We start from the raw sequence: 12853 nt of genomic DNA on the forward strand, positions 1-12853 counted from the left end.
TGACTAAGAACTTTGCTTTCAGGGTGAAGCGGGGAAGCCTGGACCTCCGGGTGATGTGGGCTTGCAGGGGTTGCCGGTATGTGCTCATCTTTGATTGCTTACCTGTTCATGTTTTATGTATGGGATAAAAAATATGAATTCGGAGGGATGACTATGTTATGAAATTTGTTAAGTTTTGATGGAAAAAATAATGCTCTATTTTTTTGTTTTCTTATTTTAATGTTTACATTTTTTGATGTTTTTTTACCCCTTGTGATTAGCTGGTCATTTGCCCAAGAAGCATAAAGAGAGTAGTAGTTCATCATGCGTACGCACCATTTAGCTTTATGGTTGGGGTCAGCCTTCTCTATTACCTTCCTTAGATAGTCCAGGGCAGGGGGCACTGTTCTGTCTCTTGTCCTGTTTTTAGCCGGTCTTGGAGTTCTTGGTAGCAGGGCTGAGACACGAGGAGATTATAAGAATTCTCAGGGACAGTCTGAGAAAAGTTACCAGTCTTGGGTTAGGTGATATTTTGAAACACTGCAATTGGTATTTCCCTTCATTAGTATGGCTGAAAATTCATATGAAACACATTGTTTGCGTTTTTTGAGTCTCCGAAGGCAAATCTTTTGAGTTAACAAAGGATATTTGGTAGTATCAAGAACTGGCTCCCAATCTGTTATGGCATCTGGCACTCTGTAAGCTGCCAGGGGATATGAGGACTCCCAATACTGAAATGAGGGTTTTATTATTCTGTACAAGAAGTAATGTCACGTCCCTGTAGCATCTGTCCTGCCGGGAAGGTTGTCTGTTGATGTGAGGACAGGGTTGAGTTCTAGCTTGAAAGGTCATTCTAAAAAATAGCTTTAGCTTGGAGATTTTCCTTACAGTTCAGCCTTTGCAAGCCGGGGACAGCAAAGCAGAGCGCTGCACACCATACGTAGGTCCGGCACTGACCGATTTGGGAGATGGCAGCCTCTCCCACACTGCTCTAGAGGTTGCCATGATCCCTTCCACCTCTTCTCAGATGGCTTTGGTGTTTGATGGATTGTCAGAAGAGATGATTAAACCAAGAATCTGTGCGTATTCTTTTAGGGTGTACCTGGGATTCCTGGGGTGAAAGGCGTGGCCGGTGAAAAGGTAAGCAAACAACAACAAAACAAAACCCCTATCAGTTAGCATTCGCTTTATCCCTTTAGGAGTTTATTTTGTTATGATTTTAATACATCCAGCCTGGATTTGGTTTTATACTTAACTCCAGGGAGAAGTCAGAAAGCAAAAAGCTTTAATGGGTCACGTGCTCGATCTCTTTCCCAGCTGCAGAAATCTGCTGACCAGACTTCACGAGAACGTCAGCCTTTCGCTAGTATAAAAGACAGAGGCAGCTTTGTGGTTTCTGAGGTTTTTAAAATAAGGACTATATTGTTAATCTATAGAACGAATGTCAGACTATATTCTACAGAGAATTAAAGAACAAGTTATTAAAAGCAATAGGAGAAAGAGAGAAAACAAAGTGATAACATAGTTTTTCTTACATTTTTTTTTAGAGTAAAGTAGGTGAAACCTGACCTGGTAGAACTTGAGGCTGGTGAGGGGGTGCAGTTTGTGAAGAGCTTGCCTGAGTTTGTTCCCCAGAGTCCCTGTAAACGACCAGGCATGTGTCCACAGTCCTGGAAGGACGCCTTCAGCTTGGTGAACAGCCAGCTTGGCCTACATGATGTGTTCCAGGCCAATGCAAGACTGTCTCCCTAAACACAGGTGGATCAATGACACACAAAGATGTATTCTGACCTTCACATATACACAGGAGCACGCCCATCCACAAACAGACAAACACACGTGCACACGTGTGAACATGCATCCATAGGTACATGCAAACACACACCTAAGAAAGAGATTATGTATCCTCCCAGAGTCCCCGTGTGAAACCAGGAGATCAGTGCTATTGAACGCATAGTGTGGGTAAGGCAGGTTGATGGCTGCACTCGCAGTCTGAATTACTCTAAATGCTGCATTTTTTGTCCTCAGGGTAACACAGGTGCTCCCGGAAAGCCTGGCCAGTTGGGAAGTTCAGGAAAACCAGTAAGACTATATGTCAGCTTTCAGCCAATTACAATCCATCGTGGCCAGGAGGTGTTCACTAACTGTTTCTCTACCTGCTTTGCACTTCACAGGGCCAGCAAGGGCCTCCAGGAGAGGTGGGACCTCGAGGACCCAGGGGTCTCCCTGTGAGTACTCCTCTCTACTCTTCCCTCTGACAATTTCGCTGTGTGTCCCTTACTTATGACTGTATGAGTATTTGAGCACAGGCATGTCTATCTGTCCAGACAGACGACAGCATGGGACTGCTAATCTATATATACAGTGTATCTTCTTTTCAGAAAATGGTACCAAATGGTGTTTAAAAGAAGCATAAAGGCTGCCCTCCGCCCCCACCCTCCGAGACAGTGTTTCTCTGGGTTACAGCTCTGGTTGTGCTAGAACTCACTTTCTAGATCAGGCTGGCCTGGAACTTAACAGAGATCAGCCTGCCTTTGCCACCTTAGTGCTGGGATTAAAGGCATAACCTACCCCTGGCTAGGGCTTTTTGTTTTCATCTCATGTTGGGAGTATTTTGGTGTGGTTCAAAACCTTTCTAAAGATGTAATTCACATGCTATATAAATTACCCAGTAAATATACAAGACACTTATTTTTAGTATAGTCACGAAATTATGTAGCCACCATCACGATCAATTTCAGAATATTTTCATCACCCTGTTCTCACTTTCAGGTACTCAGTTCCAATTCCTTCAGCTCTGTGCATCCATCCCAGCTCCTCTTCTGTCCCTATGGCACTGCTGATTCTGAAAGTTTGTAGGAAGGGAGCCATACAATATGTCTTCTTGTCCCTTGGTATAGTGGCTCAACATTCTTGTACTCTGTAGCTTGTTCCAGCATTTCTTTCCTATTTATTGCTACATAGCAGTTAATTGCATGGATTAATCACACAGATAGATCCCATCTCTTCTACCCATTCATCGGGAGTAGATATTTGGTCCTCTACTTTTGGCCGCTCTGGGCATATGTGTTCACACTTTTCTGTTGATGCCTTTAGGTTCTCTTGAGGATATACTTATGAGTGACTCTCCATTTAAACTTTGAGAAGCTTCCCTATTTCTTAAGTGCAAATATGTGAACTTGTGTATAAGGATGAACTTAACTACTTGTTTTATAGACAACACAACGATGTGTATTTTCCTACTAGACGATACATTTTAATCCGTAGAGAGAAAATGATCAAAATTTTCATGCTGGGGCCAAAGAGGTGGCTCTTCAGTTAAGAACACTGGTTGTTCCTCTAGAGGACCTGCGTTCTATTCCCAGCAGACAGGCAAAAGCTCACAACTGTCTATAACTTCTAGCCAACGGGATCTCTCACCCTCATAGGGTCTCCTCGGGTGTTGCATAATGTGGTAAAACAGCCACATCCATAAAATAAAATAATTTTAAAAATTCACATTATGTGCTTAACTCTGACTTCATAAAACTCTCTGGCCTTCATTTTCAGTTCTTAGTTGCAGTCTTCTGGGTAATAAAAACAAGGAAGCAAGCAAACACCCCAAGAGAGAAGATATAAACAGATCTGAACATCCTTCCCTTGAAGCCTTTCTTGAGTGTGTAGAGCGAAGGTTTCCATGCTTGAGAAAGTGTACATTGCTGGCTGTCACGAAGCAGGAGAGTGGTATTCTCTGCTTCTAACACGTGTCTATAACTGACCTGTATCAGGCGTTTCTCAGCAGCCAAAGAAACCAGCGCCTGTTTCTCGCCTTGCTCTTTGCTCACTCATTATTTTCTTCCCCTGGGTTTGAAGCCTGTGAATTTCTAACTAAAATGCTTGCCCTGGATGACTTTCCAGGCCCTGAAGCCAAAGCCAGACCACATTTCTCAGGCAGTGAAAATGCTGAGTGACTGACTCGGGGAGAAGCGGAAGAGTCCGAGAATTAGTATTTTTGAGATGGTTTCCTGTTAAATCAATTTATTTTTAGCAGAAAGCTGTGCATGGGTGTATTGAACGTTGATTGTGGGTCTATTGCGTACTAGGAAAATGCACTGAGCACACACACATGCACATGCATGCACATGCATGCACGCACACACACACACCACACAGGGAATGCTTGCTGTTACCAGGTAAGTGAAAGGAACACAAGCTAATATCTCTCCAGAGGCGGAACTTGAGAAGGACATAGGATCACTCCTTCCCTTAGGTGTGGCAAGCTGGTTTAGAGAAGGTTAGCAAGTGGAAACTTTGGGATTTGAACATCAGGTTTCGTTTTTCACATTTCTGTGGGTCTGTATTCTTCCTTTTGTTCCTGTCACGGAGGCTCAAAGCATAACCCTTCTGCTGTCCTGCTTCCTGTCTCTAGCATGGCACTTCGATCTGTCTTCTTCCAGCCCCCTGTTATTGACCTTTTCGGCTTCTGTTTCCTTCATCCTGGCTGACTCAGCACCCCCTTGCGATCCTGCAGTAACTCCTGATTTGCTTCATCAACTCTAGTCTGTAGACAACCTCCACCAGTTTGTCTCGACAGGACACCACTGATATCCAGTGCTTTCTAGTCCTCTTGCCTGTTGTGTGATGCGTCATAGCGGTGCCCGCCACCCTATGATACTGGGGGAGAATCCATAATCACTGGGATGAATGAAACTGTCAAACACAATCCCAAAGGCCCCAAGAAATGGTAGTACCTCCTGCCTGCACACTCCAGAGTATTGATCTTTTTAAAGTACAGTTTTCATATTATCTTTCCCTCCCTATTTAAAAATCTTTTATGGCCGAGCATGGTGGCTTTTAATCCCAGAACTCAGGAGTCAGAGTCAAGTGACTGACTCTCTGTGAGTTCAGCCCTGTCAGCTCTACACAGCAAGTTCCAGGCTACAGAGTGAGACCTTATCTCAAACAACAGCAAAAACAAATAAGAACAAAAAATTATGGATTTTCACTGAGAAGAGACAATCTAAACTCTGAAACTATTTGATAACTTCCTAGTTATACATCTCCTCTCTCTCTCTCTCTCTCTCTCTCTCTCTCTCTCTGTCCCTCTCTCTCTGTCTCTCTCTCTCTCTCTCTCTCTCTCTCTCTCTCTCTCTCTCTCTCTCTCTCTCTCTTCCTTTCTAAAATGTGCTTACGTGTTTGGTATGTGTGTATATATGGTGTTCCCATGTGTGTAGACACATGTGGCATGTGTGTGGAAACCCAAAGTAAGTGACAGAAATCCTTCCCAGCTTTGTTTCACCTTACGCCCAGAGTTGGAGTCCCAGTCCCTCTGTTCAATCCAGAGCTCACTGATGGGCTGGGCTGGTTAGCTGGCTTGTTCCAGGGATCCTCTGTGTTCATCTTTCTTGTGCTGGAATCACAGGCTGCCATTTATATGGGTTTGGAAGATCTGAGCAAACTCTTCACACCTGTGACAAGTCCTCTAGCCACTAAGCGATCAACCCAGTCCTTTACTTCCCACTTCTGCTGACATCCGCGCTGAGGTCACACTTACTTCTGTGAAGTTCATGGTTAACTGATATGATACTTCTTAGTGCACTGTTTCCCTGTGTCAGCTTTTGCATTTATCTAGTTGGAGCTCTTCTCCACATCCAAGAGTCATCATTCCCTGCTGAGTTGTTCTAAAGTTCATAACCCTTGACCCCTCTGTGTTCCTGCTGTGACTTTCAGGGAGGCTGGAGGGTATATTTGCTCTCCCATTTATATCATTTTGTAGACAGATTCACACATTTCTATTTATGGTTGATGAATTTGATCAGATTTTCCTGTAAATCTCAAATCAAAGTGAGTAGAAGGGCTTTGAACATATGTCTAATGTAACCCCCTAAGCAATTGATTTTTGTTGATTTGATTATAAGAAGATTAGTTTTTTTTTTAAAATTTTGACCTCAACTTTGTTAATTCTGTGACCCTTTAACCATACAATTATTTTCATTGTTACCTCATAAATATAATTTGCTATTGCTATGAACATGATGTAAGTATCTGTGTTTTCTGGTGGTCTTAGGTTACCCATGGGAAAGAGTCATTCAACCCCTGGAGGGGTTGTGACCCTCAAGTTGAGAACCACTGCTTCACTAATTTCATGGGAACCACTACCACACATAGTAGGCATTCTCTGTTAAACTTTCTCTGCTTGGTTTATAATTGGTGTGAGTGGCTCTTGATTCAGAGCAGGCAAACAGACTGGCTTCAGATGTGGCACTGCATTTTAGTGGATCCTAGCCACTTTGAAGAGGCCTCTTTGTACTTGCCAGGTTTTTGGATGAGTGGATTATGTTTGCTCTGCTCTCTTGGTTCTAGTGGGGACAGCAGTCTGTTGACTTACCTCCTTCTGAACATCCTATGTTCCTGTTGTACTTTTCCTGGAGACCCCCACCCCATCCTAACACAACAGTCTCAAGCAGAGAGGTCTCCATATGAGGACCAGATGGTGTGTTGTTGAACAGTCTAAGCTGCACCCCATTCTGCCCAACCCTCGTCATGGTGTGAGAAGCTGATATGTATGATGATAAACTTTCAGACAGATTTTTCTCTGCCTATGTATCAGCGAATATTTAAACCCATGCAAGATAAATACAACCGTATCATATCGTAAAATTGAATCCTTTAGAACATCCTTGCAACAAATGGAAAGTTATTCCCTGAGGTAGAGCTTATGTGATTTTCCAATTTAATAGGAAAGCGAATTGATAAAAAGAAACAGTCTAGAGAAATCAAGATTGATCTTTTGGGTTAAATCAGCATCTTCTCTTTTTGTTGTTGCCAGAGAGAGGCACTTAGTACACAGAGCAGACTGAATATAATGATGTATAATTTCTCACTTCTAAAATTTAGTCAGAATGCACCATGCTATTTATTCTTCAGCTAGTTAGCATTTGGGGTAATTTTGGAAACATGGGGAGTATGAGATTCATGACAAACTGAAGAGACAGAAGAGTCGATCCTTTTGGGAAACAATCCTGGTAACATACTTCACACTAAATTTTCAGATTTTTTGTGATTTTTTTTTATAAATGTCTAATAGTTCCTTTATAAGGGAGGGGACATCAAATTTAAGGATTTGGTGTCTATGTCTCTCTGTAGTTGCATGCTGTCACCACCAGTGCATGACTTTCAGCTGGTACTTGTTTGCCAAAATCTGCTGGTATAAGACATTTAGCCATTTTTAAATTTAAGATTTATGAGATATTTCAGTCTAAGCTTTTATTTGAAGTTTAAGCAGCAAAGTTGGTAAAGACAAATACACAAACTTGTACTGATTCCTGGATGTGTGTTACACCAGAGGCACAGAATTAGAATCAGAAGGGAAGAGGGATGAGTAAACATAGGGACAAACTCCTGTGCAGCCCAGATCTGAAGGGTATAGAGGAGCTGTTCATAGCCACAGCAGGGGCAGAGGCTCTGCGTCTTCTCTAAAGCCTTGGTTGGCTCTTAGGGATGCTTTGGGTGCACTGGCAGGTGGCGCTGAAGTTTTTGTGAGTGGAAACACAAGACCCCGAGAGAAACAAAGAGCCCTTTAGCACAATCTCACATATTAACTAGCAAAACCGTTACTGTCAGAATCAGCTGTCTTGATTACGATTCCTTCTGATTCTATTGTTATAAATGGAGACTGTTATTGTCATGGGGTGTGTAATTATCAGTCACTGGGAGGGGCCAGCCTCCACTGCCCACACCTGAGAGTGTGGTGAGCACACACTGTTGGATCATTGTAGTGTGGAGCTGTGGGCCGGCTTCCCGCCACCCTATGCCCCAAAATAATTACACACAAACTGTATTCTTTTAAATACTGCCTGGCCCATTATTTTCAGCCTCTTACTCACATCTTGACTAACCCATATCGAATAATCTGTGTAACACCACAAAGTGGTGTCTTACCGGGAAAGATCCAGCATGTTTGACCTGGTGGCTGGCTTCATCACATCTGGCATCTCTCTGAGGAGAGGCACGGCAGTCTGTCTAACTTAGGAGAGGCGTAGCATCTGAGTAAGCCATCTACCTCACTTGCTTCTTTCTGTTCTGTCTGTCTACTCCACCCACCTAAGGGCTGGCCAAGGCAGTTTCTTTATTAAAACAGAAGACCCTCCCACATCAGATCATAAGGCTCTATCATTTATGTGCCTTGCCTAGTTACAATTCTCCATTTCCAGAGTGGCTATTTATATATCGACTTGTAACATGAGGGGGCCAGGCCTGCTTGTTTGGGTTTCTGTCCTGCCTGGTACCCTACAACTGTTTAGCCCCAAAGAAAATCACACATAGGTCTCTAAAGTTATAAAGCTGATTGGCCCATTAGCTCTAGCCTCTCACTGGTTAACTCTCACATCTTGATTAACCCATTTTTTGATCTATTTTAGCCATGTGGCTCAGTACCTTTTTCAGTGAGGCAGATCACATCCTGCTGCTTTGGTGGTGTGGGCAGGAGTGGGAGGAATCAACTTCCTTTTTTCCCAGAATTCTCCTGTTCTCATTACATCATTTCTACTTCCTGTCTGGTTTTCCTGCCTATATTTTCTGCCTGGCCACTCAGCATTTATTTAAAACATGATTGACAGTTTACAGACAATTCTCCCCCACCATTGACTACTCATCTTTTTCTTCTCACATAAAAAATCCAGAGTTTACACAAGTATATGCAGTGTGTTTGTGTGTGTGTATGTACGCGCGTGCGTGCGCACACGTGGTGTACAGAAATCACAAAATGACTATCAGAGAACTTGTCCTTAACAGTTGATTATAAGTAACTGGATACTGTCATGAAAATGACCATTTCAGACTTTCCCAGTGAGGTGATGTCTGTAGAAATAGCTACATTTAGAATAGCCTGGAGTGTGTGACAGGGGAGCGAAGAAGAACAAAGAACCTACCTGTTTGTGCAGAAGCAGAAGCAGAGGAGCACACGTTCACATCACAGGTCTTTCTCCTGGCTCTTCATGTCCAGTGAGTTCTCGGGGGTCCATCCATTGGCATTGCAGGCTGTCGATAGTGGTGCTCTGAGTCATCCATGGGTCCTTACCACGGTGGGTGAGGAGGACTTAGGAAACAAACAGAAGTCATGAAAGATGGGGGAAAATTAGATTTCAGCAGAGAGAATCCTTGTTTTTGACTCATAAGATAGTTAATCGTCCCAAGAATAAACCAAAATAAAACAAAGACCTGATGCTCGGTCTTTGGAAAAGAACTCTGCTACTCATCCTTGATTTCAATGTAGCAGGATTGACTCTTTTACTTAGAAGTGAATTAGAACTGAATACTTGAGACTTTGTTGAAGACCAAACTTTCTGCTTTCTTTGGCTATCTGCTTTTCCTCACCAGTGATTGTGCATTTTTAAAATTAATGTCATGTTAGACCAATGACTTTGGGGATCTGTATCACAATGAGGCAGAGAACAGTTTGAAAATGCCAGTGGCATATCTATGCTGAAGAGAAGCCATCTTGAATTTGGAAGGTCTAGGTCAAATTAATTGGAGCAGAAGCCAATCTTCTCTTTTGTTGCAATTTTTAAAAATTAAGCTTGTTCTTTGGTAATGCTATACATGTATTTATTGTATTATGAACTCACATACCCTACACATCCTACCCTCCTCCTCACTCCTCATACAAGCCCCCCAGTTTTATTATCTTCTTGTTTTGTCTTTATTTAGTGATTTAATGAGTTTAGCAAGGGTATCTGTGTGAGCATATGTGTAATTCAGTCCCTGGAGCATGGGGGACTCACCAGAGCCTATATTACTGAAGACAATGACTCTCCTTCAATAGTTTCCTAAGGAAGGGTAGGTCCATGAGCCTTTCTTGTGGTAGGTGTCTGGAGGGAGGACAGAAGATAATCTTTTTTAAAAAATATTTATTTATTGAGTATACAATATATGCCTGCAGGCCAGAAGAGGGCACCAGACCTCATTACAGATGGTTGTGAGCCACCATGTGGTTGCCGGGAATTGAACTCAGGATCTTTGAAAGAGCAGGCAATGCTCTTAACCACTGAGCCATCTCTCCAGTCCCCAGAAGATAATCTTTAAAGATGGATAGAAAAAAATTGTTATAGTGGCCACTTTTCATCTAGATTTACATCCTTACAGCTGCTTTTATCCTCATGGCTCTGCCTCTGGTTTCCAAGATGCTCATGGGATTAAGGACCAATGTATTATTCCAAATATTTACACCTGACAGGTTAATATAAATTTTATTGAAAAGTACTTGAGAGCATTGAGTTTCAATCACTTACAAATCATCCGAAATGACTATAATGAAATTATATTCCACAGCCAGAGGCTGCTATAAGGTGTTTAACCTTTAGGGAAATCAAAAATTCAGGAGGTTTATGGATCTTGACACCTTGTTCAACCTAAAAGATGAATGAATAACATATAGGCCAGAATAAAATAACCTTACCAGGCGCATTTAGAAGTATCAATTATTAAATGAAGCTCTTATATTGTTTTAAGGAAAAACAAACTCAAATTATTTCTCCTAGTTCTATGACAGATCTCGAAGGGAATGTGGTTGATTGCCTACTAGTGTTCCACAGTGTTCCACTCAGCTGAACACAGCATGAGGTCTACAACAGGCTTTAGTCAGTTCTCATGAAATTGTGTTGAGTTCTTAAGAAGTAAAAGACACTCATCACCTTCTCTCAAAAGTTCCTTTTCTTTAAAGGTTAGGGTTTCAAGTAGAATAGAAATTTGAAGGCTTAAATTTCAAATTAAAAAAAAAAAACTTGAAATTGGCCCAAAAAATAAAATTGGCATTGCCGTTAGCAAATCTTCATAGTGAGTCACTTTTCAAAGTCTGTAATCCTTGAAGACATATTTAGATCTAGAATGAGGGAAACAAGACATTTTATCTCAGAAAGTTTATAAATGTCTTCCATCTGTGCCTTCTTGAGGTGCAGTGATGATTCACAGACAAGCATCTCTGTCTCGTGTTTTCCTTTTCATGCCTTTCTTGAGGTAAGCAATCACTCCCAGCTGCTCCTTTCAGGTATCCGTAGACACAAGAGCTTGCTCTGTATCACAGACATGGCACCATGCCGAGTGAATAGGTATGGAATACCCCAAGAACATGTCGAAGTGCAGGCATAAAATATATATATATATATATATATATATACACATATATATATATATGAATATCCATAACGTAAAATAGAATGCGACTTACATGCTGAACCTTGCTAATTGTCATTGTACGTACATGTTGTGGATATTTCCAATGTCCTGCATCCTTGGAAGAACATGAGCAGGTTCCATGAACAGCGTGCACAGAGGATAATTAGATCTTGATAGAATGGCTTGCACCTTCAACTGCAGTAAAGGGGAAGGATTCTGGCAACTCCTATATTTTTTAACAAAAACCTATATGGAATGTTATTTCTTTTTCATATAACAATTAAGTATTTGACTCTGGCCTAAACATACAGCTGATGACAACATGTATGTTTTTGCAGGGAAGTAGAGGGGAAGTAGGACCAGAAGGGTCCCCAGGCATAACAGGCAAACTGGTAAGTGATGCTTCCAGTCTCTACATGTTTGCATTCTACAAAGCAGATATGGTTTTTGAAACAGAAAAGGGGAGAAAAAACCAATTTACAACAGGTTGTCTGATCAACTATACTTTTTTTTTGTATATGAAATGTGAAACTGGAAATATGGAATTTCAAATCATATCTATGATATCCTCCACGAGTATTTATTTTAATCAGTGTGGTTAGAATGCATTTGAAACTCTAGAGAGGCTTGGAGTGCTGCATTTGGCATCTGCCTCTTCTCGGAATGGAAGAGAACTGTGGATGAATGCTGGCTTTTGCTTCTTGTGTAGCTCCTGTTTACATAGTAGAGGCGACAGCGTCCCACGGGACCTTGACTGAAAGAGTCCACTGTTGCTGAGCTGTGCAGTGGGAACTCAGAGGTGGGGTGGAAGGTGGGAGGCTGCTGGCCCCTTTACTGGCTTACAAGAGGGAGCCAAACTGAAGGGGCAGCTCTAAACCAACCATGCATTAAATTTAGACATGTGTTGATACCCCAGCGCCCTGTCTGGCTTGTCAACATTGAGTATTGTGGGCACTGCGACGTTGGAGATTTCTCTGTTTGTTTTCCAGGGACCTCGTGGGAGCCCTGGCCTTCCTGGCTTGCCTGGGCCGCCTGGACTTCCTGGAATGAAAGGCGACAGGGTAAGAGAGCCAGTATTCTACACGCCTTTTCATCTGGAATGATGAATCCTTCTTTGTTAAGAAATCAAGCTTGCTTTGCCCAGTGATGACTGTCTCTAATGATTATCACAAAGAAACACGGGAAAGGGGAAGGAAGTTACTGAGAGATGACATTGAAAAGAAAGAATAAAACAGCAACTTCCTGGAAGAGAAATAAAGGCTGAAGTATCGGTTGTAGTTACAGTTTTTATTTAGTTCTAAGTTTATATTCCTATCAGTGAATGTTCATTAACAGGGATATAGTCAAAGACTGTTCCCCCGTTGCCAGCGATTTTAAGAACAATTATCAACAAGCACAGGTCTCGTCTGGTCCTCAATAAGCAGTGAGAAATGGGGAGCTCTCAGTCAACACACCATCCACCAACCATTTCATTCGGGGATGTTGACTCATCTGAAATTGCACACACGACTCAGAATACTGAATAAGTGTTAAATCTTATTCGTTTCAGGGTGTATTTGGCGAACCAGGTCCCAAGGGTGAGCAGGTAAGCTGTGTGTGGTGGTTGGTGGTATTGGATATATGCCGTTTCTCAAGGGCACGGCCGGCTGGTTTGCGGGCGTGGTGAATGATGGCGACTCAGAGCTTTTCTCGATGTACTGTAGAGCGAGTGAACACTATAATG

The 12853-nt window shown here is 42.2% G+C and overlaps 1 protein-coding gene across 1 annotated transcript in view; it reads left to right on the forward strand.

Moving 5' to 3' along the window:
* The window catches only part of Col9a1 (collagen type IX alpha 1 chain), an 85158-nt gene that overhangs the window by 50352 nt on the left and 21953 nt on the right, over nucleotides 1-12853 (forward strand). Inside the window, 7 exon segments of the mRNA XM_042055761.1 lie at nucleotides 23-76; nucleotides 1075-1119; nucleotides 2008-2061; nucleotides 2154-2207; nucleotides 11469-11522; nucleotides 12120-12191; nucleotides 12680-12715. Coding sequence (XP_041911695.1) covers nucleotides 23-76; nucleotides 1075-1119; nucleotides 2008-2061; nucleotides 2154-2207; nucleotides 11469-11522; nucleotides 12120-12191; nucleotides 12680-12715 — 369 coding nt within the window.

Source organism: Arvicola amphibius, chromosome 9, assembly GCF_903992535.2.
Source record: "Arvicola amphibius chromosome 9, mArvAmp1.2, whole genome shotgun sequence".
In the NCBI taxonomy this organism is placed as follows: domain Eukaryota; kingdom Metazoa; phylum Chordata; class Mammalia; order Rodentia; family Cricetidae; genus Arvicola; species Arvicola amphibius.